Source organism: Leuresthes tenuis, unplaced genomic scaffold (assembly GCF_036924035.1).
Source record: "Leuresthes tenuis unplaced genomic scaffold, fLeuTen1.0.hap1 SCAF_19, whole genome shotgun sequence".
Classification (NCBI taxonomy): Eukaryota; Metazoa; Chordata; class Actinopteri; order Atheriniformes; family Atherinopsidae; genus Leuresthes; species Leuresthes tenuis.
Window position 1 is genome coordinate 30,144,818 of NW_027325373.1, and position 19,679 is coordinate 30,164,496.

Below are 19,679 nucleotides of genomic sequence, written 5' to 3' on the forward strand. Positions count from 1 at the left end.
CATTTTAATTATGCTTTTGTTTGGATTTTAGTATTCACAAAAAGAGGACAAATTTGAAGAGGAAATCAAAGTTCTTACCGAGAAACTAAAAGAGGTGAGTTTCACATTCTTATGGTGTTACTGGTTCTGATTCTAATTACATTTCCCTGTTCAAAGACAATCCTAGACCTCATTCTGTGTGTATTACCAGAGCATTGTTCTGTCATAGAACAGCCCATTTGCTAAACTGGCCTGTCTGTCCTGACCTATCAACCACTGAAAACATTTGACTGTATATGAAATAAAAAATACAACAAAAGAGGCCCCAATCTTAGCTAAAGGGAAACTTTTGTCTCTTAAAACTGTCTAAAAGAAAATAAAGAAGAAGATGGTAAACATGTTGAGACATGTTGATGGAAATGTAACATTTATATTCAAGTAAAAGGTTTAGATAATTGACGTATTGTTGCATTCTGATTTGATTAATGTTTTATACAGTGTCCCAAACTGGACACTACATTTGTATTATGGGTCCGTTTTTGGAAAGTTGGCTGCACTTTTTAACACAGACAATATTATGCATTCTGGACTGCGCAGCATCGCTTGTTTTGCTGGGCTTTGTGTTGCAGGCTGAGACCCGTGCTGAGTTTGCAGAAAGGTCTGTGGCGAAGCTGGAGAAAACCATTGATGATTTGGAAGGTATTGAGCACTCTCTTGCACTCCTACTCGCTGTCTGCTCACTGTTCTTGGATAAATAATGTTAAAATAGAATAAAAGGTGCCAACTGATCAATCACAACATATTTTCATGAGAAAATGTTAGATTTTTGGTTTAAAGTCATTGGTTTAAAGTGGTCAAACATCTCATACACAGCTGGACAGAGGTTTGTGTGTGTCTGTGTGTGTGTAGAGGTTCCAAAGGCTATAGAGCCATCCCTAAAAATGTTCTGATGGAGTTTTGTGGCTTCATAATTGCATCTCAAGTCATATTTTATGAATGAAGAATAAATCCATATGGACTGCACCTCATGTTATGCATTACTTGAGCTGTCAAGATCGTAAAAATTTAATTGGAAGAAAATCAACATTAGTCCTTTTTTTTTTTAATTTTACACCACTTTTGTTGTTTAAACCTATTAAAAGGATAGCAACACATATACACCTTAAGAGGGAGTGAGAGTTTGAGTAATATTTCAAACTGTGCTTAACAATTATTTTAATTTATAGAACATTTAAGAATATAACTTACACTCTCTTCCCATATGTCTTTTTGTAGAGGCCATTCATTTTCCCACTGTGCTTTTGTAGCTTTGACTGGTAGTGTGCAATATAGACAATATATTTTATGATCAGGTCCTGCAAGCCACACATTACACATTTTTTAATGTTTGGCCTTGGAAAAATGTGCTTTTGCATAATTTCTGACCTAGCAGCAATCTAAAAAACTGAGTTGTTGGCATATAGCATTTCTGCTGAATCGAAAACCATATCTAAATTGGATGAAAGGAAGGAAAAGTTTTCTTATATTTCCAACATAATACATCATTATCAAATATAAGTTTCAATTGCTTTAAAAAAAAATGTTCTAAATAATTTGATGTGTTATAGACTTAGATTTGCACACTGTTTTGTTAGGAAGTACTGAAGATAAGGGATTGTATCAATAGAAGCAGTTCACTGGTTCAATGTATACAACCTCAAATCAGAAAAAGTTGGGACAGTACAGAAAATATTAATGTGAAAAACAAAACAAAACATTTATTTTATTTCAGTTATTTTAGTTCAAGATATTTCACTTTTGGTCTCTTCAGTGAAGTTGACAACAGGCAGACCAGTCCAAAACCCGTACCCATACCCTCTTCTTCGTCAGCAATGCCTTTGTATGTGCAGTATGTGGTTCTACATTATCTGCTTGAGGAACAAATGGACATCCTTTGAAAAAATGTAGTCTTGAAGGCAGTAAATATTACTCTAAAATTCAAAGTGTTAAACATTTTTGTATTTGCTTTTTTGTCATCAAGAACCATTAACCATCATTAATCGTGAAAAAGGTCACTAAACATGCATGGGCAAATCAGTAAAATGATAGGGTAAGTAAACTTGATGTGGCTGTACAGCACTTCTATAATAACTTTTAACATGAATGTTTCTTACATACATACATTTCTTACATATTTACTGTACTAAAACTATACAAAAAGTTTAATAATGTAAACATTTATACATTTTTGTAACAGTGTTTCCTAAGCACAGTCCACAAAGTATTCCCTGTATGTATTCCATATGTCCTTCCTGCAACATGCCTGATTCAAATTAATAATAATATAAATAATAATACATTTTATTTGTATTGCACTTTATATTCAAAAATCTCAAAGTGTTATATAAAAGATATTTTAGCAGTAAGCTTTCTTAAAAAGGTGAGTTTTTAGGTCACGTTTTAAGGCCTCTGCAGTCTGTGGAGCCGTCAGATGGTCGGGGAGGGTGTTCTACAGCCTCAGAGCTGCAGAGGAAAAGGCCCGATCGCCCATAGTGCGGAGCTTGGTTCTGGGGATTTGGAGGGTGTTTTTGATTTCAGAGCGGAGGGTGCATGAGGAGGTATGGAGGGTGAGTAGTTCTTTTAAGTATTGGGGGGCATGTCTATGAATGCACTGATGAGTGAGGAGGGAGAGCTTGCGGACTCTTAACAGGATTCTGGCAGCGCTGTTTTGAATGTGTTGCAGTCTCTGGATGTTCTTGTTAGAGATTCCGATTAGAAGAGCGTTACAGTAATCCAGCCTGTAGGAGACAAAGGTGTGGACAAGCTTCTCTGCATCTGTCAGGGTGAGTGTTGGACGGAGTTTGACGATGTTCCTGAGGTAGGCTTGTTTTTGAGCTGTTTAGTTGAAGAAAATTGAGTTTCAGCCACACCTCTATCTCGTCAAGGCGGGTGGTGAGTTTGGATGTTGAGAGGGAAGCAGGAGAAGTGGGGGTTGTCCTCAGGTAGAGCTGTGTGTCATCAGCATAGCAGTGATAGGATACCCCATGCCTGCTGATGTTATTACCCAGGGGAAGCAGATAGAGGGTGAAGATGGTGGGGCCCAGCACTGATCCCTGAGAGACACCGCAGGTGGGTAACGTATTCCATTCTGTCGGTCAGATATGAGGTTATGTATGTTATCAGAGTGACCAATAGGGGTATTTCAGACAGTTGAGGAGGATGTTGTGGTCAACTGTGTCAAAAGCAGCTGTTAGGTCCAGGAGGATGAGTAGAGATGGGGAACCAGTATCTGCTGCCATCATGAGGTTATTGGTGACCCTGACCAAAGCTGTTTCAGTGCTATAGCCAAGGCGGAGACCAGACGGAAACTTCTCAAAAAGGTTATTTTGTTAGAGGTGATCGTGAAGTTGTGATGCAACTGTTTTTTCCAGAACTTAGAACTTAGAACCAGAAATTAGAAAAAAATGTCCCTGTGAAACAGCAGTGTGAATGTTGATAAGCAGAATGAATGCATTCAAAGCAGCTGAAGAAACTGATGTTTTAAAACCAGATGCTCAAGTCTTAACGGAAGTCATTTGAAGGCTGAAAGGCTGTAGTGGAATGATTTGAAGCTGAATAAAAGCCTAAGCTGACTCCTTTCGATGTGGAGGAGCAGTGGCTCTACTCCGAGTTCCTTCTGGATGGGCAAGCTCCTCACCCTTTCTCTAAGGCTGAGTCCAGCCACTCTCAGAAGGAAACCTACTGCAGCCGCTTGTATCCACGACCTGACTTTCATTCCGGCCGCTTCATACTCAGCAACGAACTGCTCCAGTGCACGCTGAAGGTCTTTGCTTGACAAAGCCACATCCACATCATCTGCAAAAAGCAGAGATGTGACCCTGAGGTTCCAAAACCAGATGCACTCCTTTCTACGACTACACCTTGAGATCCTGTCCATGAAAATCACAAACAGCATCAGGACTAGTGGTGTCCAGCATGCACTGTAAATAAGTTCAACTTAGTGCCAAGAATGCGGACACAGCTCTTCCTTTGGTTATACAGGTAGCTTGTAAAAGCGCCTGCAGTACCCCATATTCCCTCAACACCCCCCACTGAATCCTTCGGGGAACATGGTCGCAAGCCTTTCCCAAGTCTACAAAACACGTCGACTGATAGGCATGTGTTTCTGATAGGCAAACTGGATGGGGTCAAGATCCTCAGAAACCTGCAATCTCATGCGACGAACAAGGAGTATCTCCAAGGTCTTCATGATATGAGATGTCAAAGTCACCGGTCTTAGCTCCACCAGTTGCCCTAATTTGGGCAAGAAGTTTTCCACAGCACCGGGACCTTTTCCATCTGAAGGCTCATATTGAAGAGCCTCTGAAGAGGGACTGCTAGTTGACCAGCGCAGTCCCTCAGAAGCCTTGGACAGACTCCATCTGGGCCTGCAGCCCTCCCTGACTGAAGTCTCCTGATCTCAGCTCCAACCTCCTCTATAGTTAGACAAAGAGGTTGTAGAAGAGGGATGACGACAGGAGTGATGTTGCTATCAATTTTAGAGATGAGGGTGGGGGTGCTGCTGGACAGAGGAGGGTAAGTGGTGGGAGTTGCTGCAGAGGTGGAGGTGCAGCTGAACTGAGGAGAACAGGCGTTGGAAGCTGCCATAGACGTGGATGTTCAGCTGGGCTCAGGAGGTCTAGTGCTGGACGCTGCCGCAGAGGTGGATGTTCAGCTGGGCTCAGGAGGTCTAGTGCTGGAAGCTGCCGCAGAGGTGGAGGTGCAGCTGGGTTCAGGATGCCTGGTGGTGGAAGCTGCCGCAGAGGTGGAGGTGTAGCTTGACTCAGGAGACCTGTTGGTGAGAGTTGCTGCAGAGGTGGAGGTGCAGTCAGTCGGAGGAGGAGGCTTGGCGATGCGAGTTGCCATTGAGGTGGAAGTACAGCTGTGCGGTGGAAGCAGTATAGAGGAAGCAGCTGAAGTGGCGGGGGTGGAGGGAGCAGCAGCAGAAGTGGAAAAAGCCACACTATTAAACCTGTTGTAATATTGGTTGAAAGTATTGGCTCTGTCATCATCACCTTCCACAGACTGTCTCCAGCTGTCTCTCTACCTTTTTCTTGTACTACACCTTAGCTTGACGTTGTGTCTTTTTAAGCTCCCGTAGAAGAGACACTGCCCCGTAAGCCTCCTTCACATTAGCATAACAGATCTAATGTCTTTTCTCCACGTGTTGGACAGTCCACGTACTGTACAAAGCCAGTCAGGCAGAAGGATAGGGAGACGTGGTTGAAATCCCCTGTGATTGCAACGAATGCCTCAGGATGCTGGGTCTGTATCCTAGCAACGGCGTCACACACTGTTGTCAGTGCTGCCCTCGGTGGAATATAAACAACGATGACAACTGTATATGGGAACTCTCTGGGCGCACAGAACGCATGGAAACCAACTAACAGCAGTTCAATGTTTGGACAGCATATCCTCGCCTTAACACTTTCCGCCTTTCCACTTACCGCTCGTACTCCGGTCACAATCCGCTCGTATGTCCACACATGAGTCTGGTGTGTTGTCGTTCAGCCAGGACTCAGACAGCGGGTTTACCTGCTCTCCTTATTCAGCCGTTGGTTCTGCACAAGCACCTCTAGCTCATCACACTTGTTTGGTTGCGAGTTAGCTTATCCCCCCGAGGGCAGAAAAGGCTTGTACCTCCACCTCCTGTTGTCCCTCTTTGCCTTTCGTCTTGCTCCAGCTCTGTATCCACGGTACAGCTTTTTTAGCTCGGTCAGAATTGGATGTTTAATTCCACGTCCAATCCTTGACAGTACCAACAGTTCTTCTCTTGTGGACAGTACTGGTACTGGTAGCAGTACACATTGTCAAAAAATACAAAAATAAAATGAAATGTAAGTAAAAAGCAGATCACTAAAAAAGTTTAGATAAAAACTAAAAATTACATATAATTATATAAATGATGAACAAAATTGAGAACTACACAGACATGCTGCCGATAAGGCCGGCACATAGCAACCGAAAGGAAGGGACATAACCAACTGTACTTCTTGAAAAAGCTACGGTCTTTCAATATCTGCACCAAAATGTTGTATATGCTCTATAGGTCTGTGGTAGACAGTACGATTTGCTTTGCAGCCATCTTTTGGGGCAGCAGCATCAGAATCCTGTTTAGCTGCAGCTATTCATGCCAGGGCAAATACATACAATTGATATTGCAAGGTAATATACAATTAATTGGATATTAGTAAGTGAAGGTGGTGGAGGACTACACATACCTGTTTACAAGAAGTGATAGAATGCAATCTGCTTTGCAAACATCTTTTGGGACAACAACAATAGAGCCAGAGACTCAAATAAACTGATAAAAAAAAGGCTGGCTCTGTGCTGGGGACTGCTCTGGACCCCTGGAGCTGATTGTTAAAAGAGGAATGCTGTACAAGTTGGTTAATATAAGGAACAACACAGACACAGAGAAAATGATTGCAACTATATAATTTCCTTTTGGGATAAAAAAAGTATTCAGTATAAAAAAAGAATCCTTTTACTGTAAGTTTCATATAATTTCATTTCAAGTGTGTGTCCTGTCAGTTGGAACAGCTCCTGTCTGTTCTGTCTGTCAGTTATGTTGCCATGGTGATGGTACCTTCAACATTCTATGATAGGCTGAGCTGCACTCAAACATCTCCATTTTGTGGGGGAAAAAAATAATGACAACTGTTACAGTTTTTACATAGTAGGAACAACAAGACTTTGCTGAACAGATCGGTGTGTCATCTGTGTTACTGAGGCAAAGATTGTGGAAATTAGAGCAAGCTCTGGTCTCTTCAGCTTTGGGAAGAAAATCCTGTTCCCAGTTTGAGTTGCTGTCAGTTGGGAGGCACTCCTGGGAAGATTTGCACAAAAAGCTGAATATTTTAAAAACTATAAAAGTTAAAAACACCAAACGATATAACCACCATCTCGTGAATGAGCTGAATGTTTTAATGTAGAAATCATTGAAATTAAGAGTCCAAAAAATGTGCTTTTAGCATTTACATATTAAGTATGCACAACTGTAATATGTGTGCTTTAATGCTCTCAGCACTGGAACCCATAACTATCATAATCTTCCAGTATGATCAGTTTGCTTTTACTGTAGTTGACCTTAGATTGGTCGGTCATACCTAAAATTGACAGGATGGAAATTGTCATCCACTGACAGGAATGTCTTGTTTACAGTATTCTCAACGTTATCAGGAATAGAACAAATATACCAATGTTAGCCAGTGTTTCAGGAGCCACAGCAAATGGTAAAGGTCAATCCTGTCTATTTCCTCTAAAAAGCCTAAAACCAAGTGTTGTTGCCATGCGGTCGCTATTGTCATGAAAATATTATTCAGAAATTATTATACGAAATAGAAATGTAACTTAGCTCTTCTACTGATCTTGCATAATGGTTTGATCAAATTTATGTTAAAAGACTGCATGTGAAGTTACTCTAAATGTACAGTTAAGGAGGCTTTCAAAACTGAGGTTAGTGAAAAGCTGACAACAGATAGATAGCAGCAGTGTGTATAAGTTAGGGACTCAACATTTAACAATTAACCGCAAAGACATCTTGGAAGGTAAGATTATAAGCCACTCTGGCCACACCTTTAAAACTGTGCATGTCCATACATGATTTTGTTAGCAGAAAGTGTTTCGCTTTGGCTGCTAATGAATGTTGTTTTGTCACATGAACTAATTATTTCAGCAACAATTAAATTATGAACCTTTATGGACAGACTGAGTTCATGTGATGACATTAACATCAATGAATCTGTTTTCTGTGTGAAGACTTAGAATTTAATTGTATTTTGTACTTTTCTCTTTCCTGTCCTCAATCTGCTCCTCTTCTGTATCCTTCTGTCTGTCCTTTTCCAGATGAAGTGTATGCTCAGAAGCTAAAGGGCAAGGCCCTAAGTGAGGAGCTGGACCTGGCCCTCAACGACATGACCACACTGTAGATGCTCTTTCCCTTCCTTCCTTCCTCCCCGTCATCCCCCTTCTTCATGTCTGAATTCTCTCTTGTCTCTTGCCGTCCTCTTCCATTACAAATTAATATTATGGGCTAGACAATTTTAGAAATGTAATTTGCTGAATCCAGACATGTTTTTAGCAAGCTGCATCTCTATTTCACATGACTGGTCTTTTCCAAGGGTGTAAGTTTGGTCTTAGCTTTGGTAGGGACACAAAATGTTGACCTTATATGATGCATTATACTTTTCAAACTTATTAGAAAAAGTTTTGAATATAACAGGAATAGCCAAGATTTAGACTTTATGGAACCAACTTTTTTTTATAATTCAAAAATAGAGAGAAAAAAACATCTCCTGTTAAAAAAATGCTAATGTAAAATAAAACTAGTCTCCTAGCCTACATTACATTCACACCATAACACCCTAATAACATTTTTCCATAGCAAAATGTGTGTCTACGTTAGCTTAGAAGGCTAGCATAGTGTGGGTAGTTAGTTACTACTTACTCTCTGGGTCTCTTTTCTTATTCTGTAACATTTTCTATTTACAAAGCAGAAACCCGGGCAAAAATGTTGAGACCAAACAAAATATTAATATGAGGATTTACTTTGATGATTTTGTGGCATCAAGCCTGTCTGCAACAGCCAATCTGATATTTTACCGTCAATCCAGCATTTTACAGCAACTCTGTCGGGAGCGGTGACGAGAGAGGCTGACCTTCAGCCAATCAAGTGGCAGCATATCTAACCTTGTTGCCATGCAGGTTACACTGAACATTGTGATGAGAAGGCATGTTGGAAAAATAGTTCTCCACAAATGCTTAATACTACAAATGAGTTTGCAAAAAAATGTATATTTAAAAAAAAAAGTCATATTTGAATATTATCAAAAATATTGGTAGGGAGCACTCTGTCTTTCCCAAACTTTGGTTGTGACTTGTCCCTATGGTCCCTATGCAAACTTACACCCTTGGTCTTTTCTTCTTCATACAGAAGCTTAAGTTGCTGCTTTTCCACTCCCTACTGCATGTCTTCTGGTTCTGGAGTTCCTGTCCTCAGTGAAATATTCATGTATACTTCATCCCCTTCCTTTCTTTAATAAATATTCAAAGCTCTCTTGACTTTTCTGTCTTGTTCCAGTTTTCTATTTTTCGCCTCCATTAGTTTCCTATATTTAACATATATTTACAATATATGGTCATTGACCGTTGTAAATGACTGCTTCAAGGTACATGGATTCAACAAACAGCAATAAAGACTGCAGTAGGTTAGAGGCTTTCTCTGAAATGTAATGCTATACTATACATTGTCTTTCTTTCCATTTTGCAAAGTAAAGGATCAGCATCTTGAGATGTATAGTGATTGAAATTAAAATTGAGATGTGTCAGAGTGTCAGAGTATATCCACAGCACTTGTCACATATCCAACCAGCACAGCCCTCAGTAAAAAGATGGAAAGTATCATATTAAAGAATCATGACAGTTGTGTTTTTTATCACCGTGACAACAACAGACCAGTCGACCAACAGATGCAGACAAAACTTTTGTGGAGAATGTAATGCACAGTTCAGAGTGGCTCTAGAAACAAATGAGTAGAAGTGATGTGGGACTGTATTTAAGTTCCCAAATCAAAGCAATAGAAATAATGTGAGACTGGTAAGATTGAAAGGAAATTTTAGGTATTAATGGGACTTAAAATGTTGTGTCCAGAAGATTCTTATTGAGGGGATGTTTCTTTGTTGTTGTTCAATTCAATTCAATTAAATTAAATTCAGTTTTATTTATATAGCGCCAAATTACAACAATTATCATATCAAGGCACTTAAATAATATAGTCCAATTCAAGCCAGTTGGAATTCAATTCATTGTAATCATAATCCAATGAAATCCAATGAATTAATTTCAAAATAATCAAATTCATTCGTATAGAGCAAATTTATAAAAATATTCTAGCTAAGGAAACCAACAGATTGCACCGAAACTTGTCTTCAGTCTATTCTCCCGTCCTGAGCGTGCCTGTGGCGACTGTGGAAAGGAACGACTCCCTTTTAACAGGAACAAACCTCTGGCAGAAGGGGGGGAAAAACACCATAACACCATTCAAAGGATACCTGTTGGAACAGGTAAACACAAGTTAATAACCACAATAATGTCACATGTACATAAAATCTATTGAGAAATTAAACAGGGGGAAAAAGAGAGCAAAGTGAGGAAAGGTGTGACAGATGAGGTCCCCCAGCAGTCTAAGCCTATAGCAGCTTAACTATGGGATGTTTCAGGATCACCGGAGCCATCTCTAACTATAAGCTTTATCAAAAAGGAAAGTTTTAAGCCTAATCTTAAAAGTGGAAAGGGTGTCTGCTTCCCGGAAATTTACTGGCAGCTTATTCCACAAGAGAGGGGCTTGATAACTGAAGGCTCTACCTCCCATTCTACTTTTAGAAACTCTGGGAACAACAAGTAAACCTGCAGTTTGGGAGCGAAGTGCTCTGTTAGGAAAATATCTTACAATGAGATCTTTAAGATATGATGGAGCTCGGTCATTAAGAGGTTTATATGTGAGGAGAAGAATCTTAAATTCTATTCTGAATTTAACAGGGAGCCAATGAAGAGAAGCTAAAACTGGAGAAACATGACATCTCCTGTTAGTTCTCATCAGAACTCTGGCTGCAGCATTTTGGATCAGCTGGAGGCTTTTCAGAGAATATGCGGGACAGACCAATAATAAAGAATTACAGTAGTCCAATCTTGAAGTAACAAATGCATGAACTAGTTTCTCTGCATCACCCTGAGACAGGATGTTCCTGATTTTAGCAATATTACGAAGGTGAAAGAAGGCAGTCCTAGAAACCAGTTTTATATGTGCGTCAAACGATAAATTCTGGTCAAAAATAACTCCAAGGTTCCTCACTTTAGAACTAGAAGCCAAGGAAATACCATCTAGAGTAACTATATAACTAGACAATTTCTCCCTGAAGCGCTCAGGTCCAAAGAGAACAACTTGCTGAATTTAAAAGCAGACAGTTCTGAGTCATCCAGGTCTCTATGTCTTTAAGACAGGCTTGTAGTCTGACCAACCTATTGGAGTATCATCATTATTTTTTACTCTCAAACTTAAGAATTACGTGTGTGTGTGTATAATTACTAAAGAGTTTAGATATCCTTACTGCTATACCTCAGTATTTAAATGATCAAACATTACTATTACTGTTTTTTGTCATTCTCTCCAAAAGTATCTGTGTCTCTTACTACAGTGTTCAGAATTATCACGTATCACTATAACTTTAAGATTTCCAAGTTTTTTACCACCAACTTCTGAAGTGCATGAGCTTGAGGGTTAAAGTAAAATTTGGATACGTTTGAACTAATTGGGTGGTGTTTTTTATGTACATGTGTTTGAACTACAAAGAGAGTTAGTTCACTACACCCCTCAATGTCTGTCGGCTTTGCTTTGTTCCAAAAACTAGCAACAGCACATCAATCTTCAATCCCCTGATTAGATCAGGAACTAGGTGGAAAGCACTCCCACACAGCCCAGTCACCATTTACTGACTGAGAGAATTATTCCAGATTAGAATGAGAAACTTCACCAACCTGTAAAAAAAAAAAACTCACTTTCATATCCACTTTGTCCAGTTCAGAGTTGTGGGGGCTTGTGCCTATCATAGTTGCCACACAGTGAGAGGCAGGGTATGTGATAGATTGGACAGGTCGCTAGTGAAATGTACTTGTAGTTTGTCTGACTGGTTGGCACAATTTTGCTTGATGTATAAGCATAGTTGCGAGTCATCTGGATAGCAGTGGAAATTTACATTGTGCTGTCTATTGATACCTAACAGAAGCAAGTACAAAGTGAAATGTACTGGTCCAACCACCTGGATGAACTGAGGAAGACTCAGTTCATCACTCATTGTCACTCATTATTTCCAATGACTTGCAAAAGTGCCACTCACCCTCTTGGTGTTTTTTTTTTCTACATTACAATCTTTAATGAAAAGGGATTTTTTTTAATGTAAAATACATGTTTGTTTTTTAAATCAACAAAATATATGATGAAGTGTAATGAAAAAAATTTACTTACAATATAAAATCTAAAAGTGACTCCACTTCTATATTAGATGTGTGTGTATTCACCCTCCCAAAGTCAGTACTTTGTACAGCTTTGTACAGCTGCCTCTTGCAGCAATTACAGCTACAAGTCTGTTAGGGTTTGTCTCTATGAGCTCAATTTTAGTCTCATATGACCAGAGGATCTTCTTTCATATTTTTGAGGAGTTTCCCACATGCCTTTTAGTGAACTTTAACTTAAACAATGGCTTTTTTTCTGGCCACACCTCAGTAAAGCCCAGATCTGTGGAGCGTACGACTTATAGTGGTCCTTCATACAGGTATGCGGCTGTAGCTCAGGAGGAAGAGCAGTTGCCCACCAATCGGAAGGTCAGTGGTTCGTCTCTGGCTTCCCCAGGCTACATGTCGAAGCGTCTTTGGGCAAGACACTGAACCCCACGTTGCCTACCGATGTATCCATCTGTGTATGAATGGTTAGAAACCATGTAGTTATGTGTAGTATCTTATGACATGCTGTATGTGTGAATGTGGCATGTAGTGTTAGAAGCGCTTTGAGTGGTCAGTTAGACTAGAAAAGCGCTATACAAGCCCATTTACCATATGCCAGTCTCCTCTGTGGAGCTTTCCAGCTCCTTCAGGGTTACCTTTGGTTTATTTGTTACCTCTCTGATTAATGTCCACCTTGCCCGGTCTATGAGATTTTGGTAGATGCCCCTCTTCAGACAGGTTTGTTGTGGTGTCTTTTCCATTTTGTGATGATATTCAGCTGCTCTGGACATGTTTTATTATTCTTTGCATTTTTTTGATTTTTTTTAGATTTTCTAATAAGATTATTTCTATTAAAACACAATTTTTTTAATATATTTTCTATGCTGGTTTGGACGCTGAACTGAAGGAATGATTTCTGCTGAAAACTCTGGCGCTTTTTCACATCTTCTATGACGAAGAACTCTTTAAAAGAACAGCACGTCTCTTATTTGGAAATATTTTGGTTACTAGAGAGATGACATACTACAAACAGAGATACTCTGTGAGACATGCTGAACACTTGTGGCAACGCCACCACCAGGAGAAACATGAATAATTTCCATAACCACCTGAAACACACTTTTATACAGAGAGTTCCAAAAATATAGTGAAACTCAGATTTCACTGTGTATTTCCTCACTGAAGATTTTTAAGTGAAAACATGATGTAAGGGACTGATTATTTCCCAGAATCACACACAAAATATAGCTCTTGGATTACACGTGTTAGCCAGCTGGGATCTGCATGAAGACCAACAAGTGTTTATTACCATGGACAACGGCGCCGATGTCGTGAAAGTCTCCAAACTTAACATCTGGGTCAGACTTCAGTGTTTTGGCCACAGGCTGCATCTGAGCATTTGTAAGTGTTTAGTGGCCAAGCACACTTTCTTCTCCCATACTGCAGCATCTATTTAAAATCATTTAACCAGTTTCCAGATTTTTTTATTCATTTCAACAATCCAGGTGGCAAGGGATGTTTTTGTTAAGTGCAGCAAAAAACAGTTTTACTAAAGTCATAAAGAAACTGTATTGTCATGTGTAAAGCAGTGCCATTGCCAATACAGCAGCCATGAAAATGGCTAGCCAGATGCAATTTTTAAAATGTTTAAACTTTTTTTTCAAGGAAAGTACTTTTTAAAAATAAAACCATGTTGTTCAAATGGGCATCCAGTGTAAAACGTGCCAAATCAATGATGCGAGATCTACTTCCTGTGGCAACCCCTGTTAAAGCGAGAGGCCGAAAGAAGAAGAAGATTTTTGAAACAGCACTTTATTTACAGTTGGTATAAAACAACACAAACAGTTTACTTAATGAATGGATCAATCAATTTAAAAAGGATGCAAATTTCAGTTCTCCACCAGCCACCTGGCACAAAAGCACCTCATGAGCCCACTGATGCGGAAAGACCACATTCCCTATGACCCTTATGAAGCCAAACTCCAGCCTCAGTCTGGCCTTAGCGCTGTACTTCCACAGAGTCACAACATCAAGAGTCGACCCTCCCTGCTGTCTGTCTTTGCGAGTCAGGTAGATGGACATTTTTGCCTCTCCTATTAAAAAATGTAGGAGTTTTTTATATCTGACTCAACAAATAAAACCAGAGGCAGTAAAAATAGCACCAAATAGGTTAAAAACACGAGTTAAAACCCTGCTAACCTCCTGCACTCAGTAAAAACATGAAAAATTTTCCAGCCAGACCACAGAAAGAGCACTCGTTTAAAACACTGCGATCAAACACAGATAAATAGGCGTTTGTTGCAACACCACCATGTAAAATTCTCCATTGGAGATCTTCAGTTCTCTTCTTCAGAGGAGGTTTATACAGAGTGGAGACACTGTGGGCCAGTCTCAGTCCACACACACTCCGCTCTGTTGCACAAGCTTGTTTTGTGGATGGTTTTTACACAGTTCATGTACAGTCTTTTTATCGACCTTGTGCAGGCTTCATTTTTCCCCATCGCAGACTCTTAATAGAAGACTGCTGAGCTCTGTGAATCCAGGGCTCAGGTGTATCTCCGGATAAGGGTCCTTGGCGTCAGGTTCAGCCTCTCCTCTGCCGTACCTGAGGAGAAGGTACCTATTATCTACCGTAGACCTGCCGGGTACACAGTACGTCTGGTCCCGGTGGAGAGTCTGCTCCAGGGCCCCTCTCAGCCTATTGGCTAAGGCTTTGGACGGTATTTTATAGTCAGTGCAGAGGAGAGAGACAGGACCAGGAACGGCTGGTATAATTGGGCTAACAGGGCTCAGCCCTTCCTACATCATTCAATAAAAATGAGAATATAATATATAGATAATTCAATAAAAACTTTAAACAAATTGTTTTTTCATTTTTGATCTGAGGCGGAGCAAAATCTGAACTGAAACCCATGAAATCGATGATAATGGGCAAATTATCTACAGCCCAACCGAAGCAACTCAGTTACACTTGACTTTTCTTCAACATTTGAGTGACAGGTTGTAAGTACCGCCCCCTCCATTTGTGGCTTATTTGGGCTAAATCTGTACAACCCAAAGCCAAAAGATTTGGGCCAATCACAGACGACTCTACTTGATGGGAGTTGTGCGCACGCGGTTGTTTGTGTGTGTGTGGTGAAACTTTGACAATGGCAGGCATCGGCGTTAACAAAGTGAATTATTTACTTTCAAATCCGTTTTCTCGTAAAGCTGTCAATACTGAGTAAAGTGAACATCGCTTGTCAACTTGATGTAGGGCCACTGCATTGCTGTACTGAGACACAACGAGCTTGTTAAGAAAAACAGACATGCTTTATCACGGATCGTGGACTTAGATTTTGCGGGGCACACGAGCTAGCTTTATGTAGATCTGATGAGTCTCCCACTTCCCTAAATCGACGTGTGTTTATGGATCTAGTTGACCAGTTCTCCTTTTTTAGATAGCCAATTAGCTGATCACCTGTCAAACACAGAAGTTGCAAAATATACATCAAAGACCAGCCAGAATGAGTTGCTACAACTACTTGGCTTTTATAATACAGTAGCACACCCATTCAATGTCACCACAAGCAGTCACTGGACAGGACACCAGTTTCTTGCCGGCATCCTTTTTTTGTTAAGAGGGTGATGATGGCTCTCCGGCATGATAAGGGCAATGACCCAGACACCAGGCTTTCCTCATAAACATGTCTGATGTCATGGGCCAAGATGTCCCAGAAACCCTTGTGGAACTCTACAGTGAGGCCATCGATGCCTGGAGCCCTTCTCCCCTGCATGCTTTGCAGTGCAGTATACAGCTGCTGTGGAGTCAGCGGGTTAACCCCTTCAGTCAACTGAGGAAGTCCAGCACAGACCTCTTCCATCAGCTCTTCGTTGTCTTTATATTCACTTTTGAACAGTGAGGTATAAAACTCGACAGCCCTTTTCCTGATGAGGCCTGGCTCTGTCAGCTCCTGCCCCGTCTCAGAGAGCAGAGAGTGGATTTGTCTCCTCTGCCCTCGTCTCTTCTCCAGTCCAAAGAAGTAGCTCGATGGAGCATCCATCTCTTTGAGGTTTTGAAGCCGGGACCGGACCAGTGCACCCTGTACTTTAGTGTCTAGCAGGTCGGCTAAAGCCATCTTTTTAGTCTTGAGGATTTCAATATATCCTCGATTTCCTGTGGACTCACTTTCACACTCGAGATCCACAATATCAGTCTCCAGGTCTTTGTTAGATCTGTTGAACATTTCCACTGTGCCACCACTGCCTCAGACTGACAAACTCGCTTTTTTTCTGTCTAAAATCATTCCAAAAGAAGCTTAAAGCCTCCCTGAAAGATTTATTAACAATTAGAACAGAGTTAAAATGCCAATGGGCGCTTTTGGGTAAAATATTTTTAATAAAAACGCTACATAAAACCAGAGAATGATCAGTAAAAATCTTAAAATCTTACACATTTTACCGACACTGACTCTGTGCTTAAAAACATAAAAGCAATCAAGTCTGGCCGAGGAGATTCTGTTTTCACTAACGTGGGACCATGTGTTCTGTCTGCAGCTTGTGTGCATCCTTCTCCACACATCCACCAGGCCATGGGAGGAGAGCAGCTGCCTCAAGGCATGCTGGGATACTGAATGAGGCTCTGCGTGGTTGCAATTTAAAATATCATTATCAGTACAATTAAAATCCCTGCCCACGAATAAATAATTTTCCGAGCTGCAGCTGTTTAATATATCATTTAAGTTCTCAAAGAACCGTTTCCTCTCTGTACCGTTGTTTGGAGCATAAATGCTGATAAGAATCATGTTAAAATGTTAAAAATGGGCCTTGACTACAAGGCACCTCCCCTCCACAACATGCCGGACCGGAGGTTGGAGTAAAACCCACTCCAGGAAGCCCACTCCTCCACTGAGGGTGGTGTTAAGGGTTGCAATCAGTTCCCCTTCCCATTCTCTGCTCCAATCTGCCTCATTCCACCGTCACTGTGTGTTTCTTGTAAAAGCAAAACATCAATGTGTTTCATCTTTGCAGTTTCAAACACTAGTGCTCTCTTTCTTAATTCTCTGGCACCATTGACATTCAGACTGCCGAAATAAATAAAAATAAGATCCGTGCTTTCATCACCATTAAAAAATTTGTTGTTTTCTGACTTTAATCATCTGTTTTTTTTAGTCTGAACACTTCTTGGTCTGTCGTGTCTGACTCAGCTCTGTGCTTTATAATATTTCTGGCAGAGCTATAGAAACCCTGCAAACCAGGGAAGTGCTGTTCCAACTTTAAACCCTTCATCCCTTTGGTCTTTTGCAAAAAAGCCTTCAGCACATTAGTAGGATACACCTGAGGAGCAGCCTGCTGAGTGTGAGACAGGTCTGTCAGACATACACCCTTCGCTGTCACAGGTCTGCTCTCTGCAGCACTCGGTTTGCCTGCCAGCCATCCGGTCTTACCACTGGCCACCACAGTCAACACATTTTTCCTCTTACTGCGCCATTTAAGAGGAGCAGAACCCCCTCCAGCCTTACAGGCCTCCTTCAGCCTCAGCTACTGTGCTCCCCTCACACAGCTCACTTGCTTGTTTCTCTGCTTCACATGACTCACCTGTCACCTCACCTGCCTCCATCTCTTTACCTGTTTCACACTGGTCACCTGCGACCTCAGACTTTTCACATAACTCACCTGTTACTTTCCCTGCCTCACCCAACTCACCTACAGCCTTACCTATCTCTTCCAATTCACTTGCTACTTTATTTACCTCACCTACTTCACCAACAACATCACCTATCTCGCTGCCCTCAACTGTTTCACCCACATCTTTGACTAATTCACCTGCTACTTTACCTGAAGTTTCACTTCCCACCTCACCCCTCTCACCAGTCACCTCAGTGCTCGGTTGGAACGGCTCGGGTTACACACGGTCGGATTAAGACCCTGAGATAACTCGGTTGATAGTCACACTAAACGTGCATGCAGACAGTGAAGCACGTGGTGAATTGGATTGAACGTTCTGGACATGCTTGAGATTTTTTTCTGGGATCATTACCCTAAAGTCGAAGGAGACTATATTACTGTTGTTGTTGCCGCCATTGGAAATAAATAACTTAGACTTAGACTTAGAAAACTTTAATGTCCCCGAAAGGCAATTTGTTTTACAGTACAGTCATTGACATATAATCTATAAACAGACATTGAACCAGACATTTACAGCACTATATGCCTAACACATAAACATACACATGTCAATAAATATAGTACACTAAAATATAGCACATTGGTAAATGGACTTGTACAGCGCTTTTCTAGTCTAACTGACCACTCAAAGCGCTCCACTACATGCCACATTCACCCCACTCACACACATTCATACAGCACGTCTTAAGATACACATAACTACGTGCTTTTTTCTAAGCATTCACACACATTCATACCCCCAATGATACACTGGGGGAGCAACGTGGGGTTCAGTGTCTTGCCCAAGGACGCTTCGACATGTATCCTGGGGAAGCCAGAGTTGAACCACCGACCTTCCAATTGGTGGGCGCCTGCTCTTCCTCCTGAGCTACATTGCCTGAGCTACAGCTACAGCTATTTATCTAATAACATTCATGCCAAGTACAGTAAGAGGGATATTGCACTTCCCTAGAAGGCCTAAAAACAAATAGGTAAGAACTACTGTACAGTGGTACAAATATTTGTCTAAATCAACAGCACTATTTATGCAATACGTAACATACGCACATCAGTAATCAAATACAGTAAGAACTATATTGCACTTCCCTAGAGGCCTATGTGTCATAAGTAAATGAAACTGCTATGCAGTGCTATTAATATTGTTCTAGTCGTACTTCCCCACGCATCTGATTCAAAGGATACCTGTTCCAACAGGTATCCTTTGAATGGTGTTTTTTTCCCCCTTCTTTTCTGTCTTCTCAGCTGGTCGAGGCGGATGGCCACCATTCCTGAGTCTGGTTCTGTCAGAGGTTTCTTCCTGTTACAAGGAGTCATTCCTTTCCACAGTCGCCTCAGGCACGCTCAGGACGGGAGATTGGACTGAAGACAAGTTTCGGTGCAATCTGTTGGTTTCCTTAGCTAGGATATTATTTTTTGAATTGGCTCTATATGAATGAATTGGATTATTTTGAAATTTATTCATTGGATTTCATTGGATTATGATTACAATGAATTGAATTCCAACTGGCTTGAATTGGACTATATTATTTAAGTGCCTTGGGATGACAATTGTTGTAATTTGGCGCAATGTAAATAAAATTGAATTGAATTGAATCTTATTTCATTTGGAATGAAAGAGTTTTTTGCTCGGTTGGTCCTGACGTTAGGGTATCTGTATCTACGACCAGAAGGGAGTGGCATGAATTCCACTGAAAGTGGATAGGTTGTGTCCATGCAAACCCTGTCTGCCTTCTGTTGTAATCTGGTCAGATATAGTTGGTACATGTCTACCTGTTGCTTGCCAATGATTTTTCCAAAGGTTTTAACAATCTTCCCCAATTTGTTCCTATGGGTGATTTTGGAATGCCCATAGCAGCATACAATACAGTAGGATAGAATACTCTCAATAAAGGACTTGTAAAACATGGTCAGAATTTTGTTATCAACATTAAAATAATTCAGTTTTCTAAGAAAATTCAGATGCTGTTGGCCCTTTTTATCAGTACACTGATCCCATGATCGCTTGTGGTCAAAAATAA

At 40.7% G+C, this 19,679-nt stretch overlaps 1 protein-coding gene across 1 annotated transcript in view; it reads left to right on the forward strand.

Moving 5' to 3' along the window:
- tpm2 (tropomyosin 2 (beta)) overlaps positions 1-8,106 on the forward strand; it is a 33,285-nt gene extending 25,179 nt beyond the window's left edge. The window contains exons 7-9 of the mRNA XM_072372421.1: positions 32-94; positions 609-678; positions 7,846-8,106. Coding sequence (XP_072228522.1) covers positions 32-94; positions 609-678; positions 7,846-7,928 — 216 coding nt within the window. The 3' untranslated portion in view covers positions 7,929-8,106. The remainder of the gene's footprint in view (positions 1-31; positions 95-608; positions 679-7,845) is intronic.
- The last annotated feature ends 11,573 nt before the right edge of the window (positions 8,107-19,679 follow it).